Below are 8,878 nucleotides of genomic sequence, written 5' to 3'. Positions count from 1 at the left end.
TGTCCCTGAGGCTGGGCTGCGGTGGGCACAAGGACAGGGTGGCTCACAGGTGGGCATCGTCGTAGTACTCCAGCAACTGGAGCTCGCCGCGCTTGCTCTTGGCAGCTCCGCCCAGCCCTGCCGGCCGCCGCCGGCCCCCTGGGGGCCTGAGGTGAGGCTGCTTGGGTTTGATGCCGTAATCTGTGGACGGAGCAGAGATGTTGGGCTCAGCCCCGGGCTGCTCCCAAGGCTGGGGACAACCAACCACTTGGAGAGGTGACTTCATGGAAAGGGTGCTCAGAGGGACAAAGAGAGCGCCATACCATCCACCAGGCCAAAGTGTTCCTGTGGAAGCTCCAGGGGAGCGGAGAAGTCCTCAGGGACCGAGTAGCTGTCACTGCAGAGGCAAAACCAGGGGCAGGAGTGAGATGAGACCCTGGGGCACTTGGCCACACTGGCACTAGAGCTCCCCTGCACCACTTCACCCAGCCCAGCCAGCTCATGAGGGCTTGGTTCCACAAGTGCCAGCCCAGGCCGGGAGCCCTGCAGTACCTCTGCAGGTGCTGGGGCACAGAGGAGGAGGAGGGACAAATCATTACCTGTCTGGTAAGGGCCGTGCAAGGACAGCCCCCAGCAGCAGGGAGAGCAGCAAGAGCCTGCACAACATGGTGCACCCTGACACCAGTTCCACAGTGAGGTCACAGAGTCGTCATCCCACCAGTAACCCTGGGACACCAGCCTGGTGAGGTGGGAGGTAGGACCCTTCTGCTTCCCACCTCCTGGTACAGAAGCTTCTGGTCCTGGGCTGCCCAGGTGCCACCAGCTGCTTGCAGTCCTCCTGCACTGGTGCACAGCCCTCCTGCCACAGCTCCAGAGCTATTTCTGTCCCTCACCAGCACCCTTTGCCTCCCCTCTCAACCCCTCCGAAAGTAACCTCCTTCCTCTCAGTCTCCAGGAGTGAATCTCCCCAGCACTTCAGAGCCTTTCAGTTTCCTCTGCTGAAAGCCCAAATGAAGGGAGCAGTCCCTTGCTCATGGCTTTTCCATGCTGCCACCTCATTACAGGGCACTGCTGCCAGCTGAGGTGGCAACAGAGACCCCAGGCACTGCCTAAGCCTTGTGGTCCCCAGCTGTGATCACAGAATCAACCTGGTTGATTGAGGTTGGAAGAGACCTCCAAGATCAAGTCCAACTGACCACCCAACCCTATCTAATCAACTAGACCATGGCACTAAGTGCCTCATCCAGCCTTTTCTTAAACACCTCCAGGGACACTGACCCCACCACCTCCCTGGGCAGCACATTCCAATGCCCAATGTCTTTTTCTGTGAAGAGCTTCTAAGATCAAGTCCAAACTTCCCCCTGATGTGACAGCCCATTGTAGGGGCTAAATACTACCCTATTTCAGGTGCTGAGGCAAGCAGGCTGTGACCCCTGCAGCCCCAGAGCTCCTGCTGCTTACCTGAGGCCAATGCAGCTGGCAGTTCCCAGCTTCCAAGCTCTGCAGAGAGCTTGCAGCAGCCTGTGGGGAAATCCAGTGCCACCAGCTTGCTGCTCCTTTCTTCTGGCCAAGGAAGCCTCCACAGCAGCTCAGTGAGCAGACTGATGCCTCAACTGTCATTGAGTTGAGTATAGCAGGTACCAAAAGATGGCCATGGCTGTCCAGGCTTCTCCTGGGCCCTTTATGAACTGTGGCACAGCACTGCTTGCGAATTAGCCTCTATTTCTCTTCTGCCTTTGGCCAAGCCCACAGCCTCTGGCTGGCAGCCATTCTGCAAACCCTTTCAACAGGCTTTAGGTGCTAGGAGAGCAGCCTGCAAAGTGCAGCTCTCTGTACCCCCAGGGGAACCCCAGGAAACTGGGGAGTGAACCAGGCACCTGGAATCAGAGGCTACAGAGGCATGAGCTGAGCAATGTGGGGGCCCTGCCTGACAGGCCAGAGCAAAAGGCTTCTGAAGGGCAGCATACCTGCAGAAGCTGTGCCTTCTGCCAGGGGGAGAGCTGCTGGCAACCAGCTACAAAGATCCCAGGCAAAGAGGGAGAGGTCCTTCAGCTCAGTTCTTTCCCTTCAGTCAGTTTATTTGACAGACAAGCCCGCTCCAAGCAGATAGGCCAGGACTGGCCAACACAAGCAGGCTGCAGGTCAGCCTCAGTGCCACGAGGTGGGAGACAATGCTCTCCAAAAATCCACTCCCCTGCCTGGCTTTATTATAGTGCAGCTGTACAAAAGGAGGAAAAAAAATCAAGTGCTTAAAAAAACAGAAAGAGGCCATCCCACCACCATCACTGCAGCCACCAAACAGTCCAGAGAGAGAGAGAGAGGTGGCCAGGGTCTCTTCACACATGTAGTGTCCATCATTCACAGCTAGATCAGTTAAAAAAGTTCCACACACCCCCTCCCCATGCCCTGCAGAACAGGAGCTTCTCATTGGTAGTTTAACTGAAAATTAGACATTATCAACATCCCTTCCCCCAGCCTGGGTGCCCTCCTTAGAAGTGTCCACCCATGATCTTAGCAGAGAATAATCATCTTCTCCTCATCAGCCCCAGTTATAGAAATAGATTTTCTGCCAAGCAGGCAAGTAATCCATCAGTGGCCCTGGAACAAGAGAAGAAAGGGATCACACATGTCAAAAGGCAAGAATCTGAAGCTGTGTATGTAGAGGGTACATCCCCCCTCCTCCTCATTAGGGTATCCAACAACCCCAGATCTCCAGGCACTCAACTCAGGTGAACCCAAGAACAGAACCAACTGCTTCTGCCAAGATGGGAGACAGCTTTGGGGTGTGGTGCCAGAGCTTAGCGTGGGACCAAGCAGTGTGTGAAACAAGCCCAGCACAGCCATGGTGTGGGACACTGCTCCCTCAGAGCTGACATGTCCAAGCTCCAGTGGGGAGGGAGGTCCACAGTGCATGTAGTGAGTCAGGAGGACACTGCTGTGGCACGTGGAAGAGGAGAGACAACTCAGCAATAATGAGCAGGTGCAGACACAGAAGCAACTGCTGTAGAGTGAAAATGCTTATGTAGCACATGGCTTAATGCAGGCTCCAAAGCTTCTCTGAAATCACTAACTGGAGGAAGCAGCTCCTGAGCTAGCCAGCCTTGTGACCTCCCCAAAGAGAGGACAATCCCCTGATGCCAGGCTGATTTAATGCCACATCACTGCTGTGAATCACTCCACAAAAGGCTGCACATCAGCAAAGAAAAGGGGGAGGTGGAATTCTGGCCTTTAACAAAGAGATCCTCTGGTGAAGGACTAGAAGACAGACCTGGTTTGGGTCTTTGATTTACAATCAGTTCCTGCCAGGGTCAGTACCTTTAGGCACCTTGTACCCCTTGCAGATTGAGGATCAGGGAAAAAGAGCTCAGAAATAGGGCTGCAAGGCAGAGCTCTGCTGTGCCAGCAGAGGTGCAAAGAGAGCCCAGGAGCCCAGGCTTAGGTGGCAGCTCTGCAGCCTGGGAGGGGACACAGAGGTTTACCTGTGGGGGAAGCAGGAAGCAATTGATCTTTTCCCATTCCAGTTTCAAACAACCCAAGCATCAACAGAAGGGTGAAGCAGTGCTAACCGTTCCAGGGACTTCCCAATACCTTCCCCGAGTTGGAAACCAACTGACAAAACATTCTGCCCATGCCCCCCCCCCCGACTTTTCTCCACCCAGCAGAGATGGGGATGTATCAAACAGTGGGGCCCACTTACGTGTGACAAAGCCAACTCCAGGCACATAATCAGCCAACAGGCGCAGCAGGAGGAGGATCCTGCCCCTAGGAAGGGAGAGAGCAGGAAGGAGTCAAGCAGGACAGCTCCTGCCCCAGCTGCACAAACAGCAATGGCAGCTCTTACACAAAGGCTCAGATTAACCTGGTCTCAGGCACCCAGACCTCTTTGCATCCACTCACCCAGTCCCCTGCCACCGTTTCTGTTACAAGGGAAACGTTGAGCTAAAGCCCATCAAGGGCCCCTTACTCTGAGTATCGATCATAGAAAGGAGATCTCAGCAGGTAGTACAGCAGGAGGATGGTTCTTCGCCTCAGCTCCGCCCGCTCGCGCCGGTTCAGGTCCTTCAGGTCGCTCAGCAAGCTCAGGCTGGAAGGAGAAGGGCAGAGAGCTAACCCACAGCAACAGCAGCCAGCAGGGAAAAGAGAGCAGGTTTCGAAATGCCCTCTGTTCCAAGCTGCACGCAGCGCAGGCTGCGCCGGCTCATAACGGGGAGCGCTGCAAGTGCTGTAGAAGACACCTGCATGTGTGCAGCTTGCACCTAAAGGCCAGCCCCTGTGCTTGTTTCTCTCAGCTGGGCCTGCCCAGAATTGGGGAACAGGGAGAACTGTGAAGCTCACAGCCACCACCAACCTCAAACACCCGCAAAGACTCTTCCTCTGACTGACCTCGAGATGTCCAGGACTGCTGAGAGGAGCCAGGGTTTCCAGGATCTCTGGCCCCACACTCCTAAACTCAATACTAGGAGTACACAGTCAAGGAAGGGAAAGAGAGATATGTAACAAGAGGCATGTAGACAAGTGGTCTGCTAGGTACCAGCATAGCTCTGCTGGCTGCAGGAGAATACACTCTAAGGTAGTGCTGGGGAGGTCCAAAGAAGGGGCTGGAGGACTTGTGCCCACAACTCCAGCGGCTGAGGCTGGGGAGGGGGGGAGAGGCTATGAGAAGGAAGGAGGGAGGAGTGCCGAGGCCCCGTCTAAGCAGAGGAGCAGCAGCAGAGAGCAGCCCTGCGCCGCACTGCCCGGCAGTAGGGCCGAGCCCGCAGCCCCCTCTGCCGGCACCCAGCTGCGGCTTGAGCCCGCGGGCAGCCAGCGCAGGATACGGTGGAGCAGAGGGCGGGTGATGTAGAGGGATTCTGCGATGGTTTCTTGGAGACCCAGAGGGGTGGGAAGCTGGTTCATCTCCTCTGCTCTTCGGCTGTGTGACTCCTCCCTCTGCTGCGGCGACCCCCAGTGCCGGGAATGCAGGGATGGGGCTGAAACAAGCAGATCAGGTCACAAACACGAAGAACGCTACGGCTCCTCCCTGCTCCCCTCCCCGCTGCCTCCCAAGGTGTGAAACGGCAAAGCTGGAAGAGCTGCACGCACAGCGGCGGCTGTGGCTGACCAGTGCCCTCAGAGCTTGCCCCCACCAGAGGGAGGACAGCAGGGAGAGGTTCTTGTAAGACCCATGTTCCTCGAAGCATGACCACGCTGACAGATCGTCTCCGTCACGCAGCTCGCGTGGGAAAACACCTTGCAGCATGTGCCTGAACCCCTGCTGCTTGGATATCCTCCCACTCACAGCACCCAACGACTGGCAAGACATGCCCCAGCACAAGGTTCTGCCCTGTGCTGCCCACTCCCAGTAGCACATAAGGGGCACGGAGTAGAAACAGCTCAGGCAAGGACAGAGCACAGGCTCAGCTACTCACTGCTCTGGAGAGAGCGCACCACGCGGCTGGAACGCTTCCCAACGTAGGTCTGATCCTTCCCTGAGGAGCTGCCTTCCACGTCTGCTGGAGAAAACAGCCACAGCAGTCAGGCTCCAAAGGAGCTGGCAGCACCCTTCCCCACACTGCATCCCAAAGACCAGACTGAAAGTTTGATCTAATGCAAACCAGACCATCCTGAAGGGGTTAAGACCACGCAGAGGTTGACACCCGGCATCTGCAATGGCCTACACCTAGGATCTCTCTCCTCACCATCAGAACAGACAAGGGCACACACAGCTTGGCCAGGGAGCATGCACTTCAGCCAATGATTTCAGGCTTAGACTCCTCCACACACTCCTTCCAGACTGCAGGACAACCCTGGCTGCCACTAAGCTAACTTGTGCTCTGCAGAGGACGGGAAGTTCAGCACAGCTCAGCTTTGTGTACTGATAAAGCCTTACGTTTCTTTGTGCCAAGCCACTGCTCTGGTGAGTAATTCCTAGCAGGACAAGACATGTGGCCAAGCCAACCACGACAGCACCGTGGGCTCACCTTGGGGGTGGAGAGGCTGCTGCTGCTCCCTCTTCAGGGGCACGATGGGAGGCGATGTCTGGATGCCAGTTTTGTACCAGAGCAGGAGCAGGAGCCGAAGGATGGCTCTGTGAGCAGACACATGCAAGCCTTCAGTACCAGGCTACGGAGATGGGCTCCAGCTGTGCTGGAAACGTGGCTTCCACAGAAGAGGGAAACACTCAGGCCTGCTCAGGGCAACTGGCAGGAGGAGCAAGCGTGCCCTTTCGTGGCACAGTATCCAGCACACCCTGGGGCTCCAAACTCCCCCAGCCGCAGGGACAAGCAGCTGTCCTGCTCAGCCTTTCCCCTGGGCTAAGGCCAACTCCCCTCCAGATCCCATTTCCAAGCACACACTGGCCCTTCCCCTCGGCCCACAGCACTTACTTAGCCAGCTGGATGAGCACAATGATGGTCCACCGGCCTATCTCCCCCCACACCCTGGCTGTCCCCATCTCGGCAAAGACCTCCACGCATTCTAGCACACTCAGCCAGGTCAACAGCTTCTGCTGGGGCAGCGACTGCAAAACACAGAGGGAGGAGGAGGACAGGATGCAGGCTCTGCTTGGGAGCTGAACAGGGCAGAAGCACAGCCCAGTCTGGTGGGACTCATCTGAAAAAAGCACCGGATGGCCGTGGAAGTCACAGCCCCAGCAATACAAAAGTGGTGCCTCTGCTGTGGCCAGAGTCTGTGCACAAGCCCACTTCTTTATCTCCAAGCAGGGGCAGAGTGAGACATCACAGCACCACAGAGATACCACCCAAGAAACAGGGAGAACACCACAGTTCTGTCTTGGATTGCCTTCTACCCCAACTGACACTGCAGGTCAGTCTCCAGGATTGGGGCACTGTGCCTGAACTCCACAAGAAAACCCTCTCCTCCTCCTTGTCCCAGAGCTGGAGGACATGACAAAGCTCCTCCCCAGTTAAAGTTGATAAAGGAGAATGCTTGCAGTAGAGGGAAGGAGACCCAGAGTCCACAGTCACACCAGAGTGAATGGCTCAGCATCAGCCTAGATTGCTGACACGAACCCCAAGACAGCCCAGGCCCCTTGCTGGGGGAGGTGGGAACTTGCTGATGCTGTCAGCCACAGGCTTTGACCCAATGAAAAGAATCACAAAAGACAATACAGCTGAAATTCACTTTGACCTTTACCAGCCAGGGGAGCAAGTCTCTGTTTGTTACACACCTGACTCTCCAGCCAGCGAGCTGCCTACATCCAAGCCCACACAGCGGGCAGGCTTGCAACAGATGAGGTCTGGCTGGAAAAAGCACCCTCCTCCTCATCCCCCAAAGGCTGTGAGCCAGCCTGGGGCTCTTGCATGAAAGACACAGAAGCAAGGTGCTTGTTGGCTTTGCTCAAAAGGAAGAGTCTGAGGGATGGGATAAGAGCTTTAGCTAAATAAGAGCTTCAGCTGAAACAGTGATGATTATGCAGCAACACTCTTGCCTCTGAGCTTTGCAAAAAAACAGTGGAGCTCCTGGTGCAAGCCAGGGCCTGATTTCTGTGGTCCAGGGAATGATCTAGCCACTCCCCCAAGCCAGGGGCTATGGGGCAGGCCTGCTGTTTACCCACACTCAGACGTTGCCTCTGGCTTCCACATACCTGCCAGCAAAGTGAGGCCACAGCAAAGACCTGCTAGTTTCTGTATACACACCCTGAAAGCTTCTGCAAAGAAAAAAGCATGTGTCCCAAATCCTGCTCCCACACACTCAAGCCTTACCACAGGCAGGCTCTGCTGCAGCTCCTTTCGTAGGATCCAGTCATTTAATAGTACTAGGAGGTTGGAGGCAGAGTACACTAGAAAAAGAAAAGAACACCGCAGATAGGGATGCACAGCAAGCAAACCAAACTGGGGCTGCTGCCTCTTCCCGCGGGAAGGGATAAAGGAAGAAAGGCAGCAAGAGCTGCAGATCCCTCCTCCCGTAGGCTGACGGAGAATGCAGCCATGGAAAAAAAAAAAGAAACAAAACCACCAAGAGGTCTGGGGAGCAGCCCCGCATTCACCCGCACGAAGGCACACCCGCAGCCGCAGGCTCTCCCCCGGCTCCCCATTGCCCACCTACCCAGCTCCGAGAGCGTGTGGGAGTCCGAGAAGCGACCTGGGAAGAAAGGAGAGCGGCTACCAGCTGGCACCCCGCTGGGCTCCAGTCCCCTGCACCTCCCCGGGTAAGGGCCAGAGCGGGACCCTACCCAGGCCCCGGCTGGAGGACCGAGGGCCCGGCCGCCCCCATCCCGCACCTGGCAGCAGATAGGAGAGGCCGCGCACGGTGCCCTCCAGCTGGGCCGTAGCAGCCGGGTGCCGCCTCACGTATTCCTGGTAGCGCTGACACAGCAGGCGCAGCCGCGCCACCGGGCCACCGCCGCGGGCAAGTGCCGAGGCCGCCGCCGAAGCCGGTGCCGCCGCCATGGCTCCCACGGCAGCGCACTTCCGGCAGCCGCCTCTGCGCCTGCGCGCCCCGCCCCGCCCAGCCCAGCCCAGCCGAGCGGAGCAGAGCGGAGCAGGCGGCGCAGTCGAGCGCCGAACGGCCGATGGGCGACGGGGCGGGGGATTAAAGGAGCGGCAGCGGCGGCCGGGCAGGTACGGGGCGGATGGGGGAACGGAGGCTGGCAGGAGAGCTGGGGGTATCTGGCTTCTGTGTGGGTGCAGGGGAGTCTGCGTGGGGCTGGGGGTACCTGCGTGGGGCTGCGGATGTCCCGAGGTGGGGAATGTGGTTGCCGCAGGGTGAGAAGCCGGGGTGTGGGTCAGTCTGGGGGAGCGCCGAGAGGGATCCGTTCCTCGGGCGCTGCAGCGGGGTAAGGGTCGGCCCACGCGTGGATCTGGCGCTCTATAGGCCTGGGAGCCGGGGGGCAGCGCTGTTCCTGGGCGGTGTGGCGAGCGCTGGCCGCCCCCCGGGGAGCTGGCGTGGGGTCGCTCCG

General features: G+C 57.6%; 2 protein-coding genes across 3 annotated transcripts; both read right to left on the bottom strand.

Moving 5' to 3' along the window:
- Window positions 1-43: 43 nt before the first annotated feature.
- On the bottom strand, window positions 44-676 carry FREY1 (Frey regulator of sperm-oocyte fusion 1). Its single transcript, XM_054162238.1, has 3 exons — window positions 579-676; window positions 303-376; window positions 44-180 (listed from the first exon to the last, which is right to left on the bottom strand). Exons 1-3 carry the CDS (start codon window positions 644-646, stop codon window positions 44-46), a joined length of 279 nt encoding a protein of 92 aa, XP_054018213.1. The 5' UTR covers window positions 647-676.
- Window positions 677-2,239: 1,563 nt separating this feature from the next.
- On the bottom strand, window positions 2,240-8,389 carry PEX16 (peroxisomal biogenesis factor 16). 2 transcript variants are annotated; one of them, XM_054161485.1, is made up of 11 exons: window positions 8,201-8,389; window positions 8,026-8,061; window positions 7,683-7,759; window positions 6,345-6,478; window positions 5,940-6,046; window positions 5,388-5,471; window positions 4,797-4,949; window positions 4,363-4,435; window positions 3,944-4,063; window positions 3,677-3,741; window positions 2,240-2,577 (listed from the first exon to the last, which is right to left on the bottom strand). In XM_054161485.1, the coding sequence occupies exons 1-11, from the start codon at window positions 8,367-8,369 to the stop codon at window positions 2,519-2,521; spliced, it is 1,077 nt and encodes a 358-aa protein (XP_054017460.1). In that variant the 5' UTR covers window positions 8,370-8,389; the 3' UTR covers window positions 2,240-2,518. The 2 variants fall into 2 exon arrangements, with proteins under 2 accessions (XP_054017460.1, XP_009899182.2); XM_009900880.2 differs by having other exon boundaries at window positions 5,388-5,468.
- Between the last annotated feature and the right edge of the window lie 489 nt (window positions 8,390-8,878).

The sequence above is a fragment of the Dryobates pubescens genome, chromosome 5 (assembly GCF_014839835.1).
Source record: "Dryobates pubescens isolate bDryPub1 chromosome 5, bDryPub1.pri, whole genome shotgun sequence".
Lineage (NCBI taxonomy): Eukaryota > Metazoa > Chordata > Aves > Piciformes > Picidae > Dryobates > Dryobates pubescens.
Note: the sequence above shows the minus strand (reverse complement) of the source record. Positions and strands in the feature narration are given on the sequence as shown.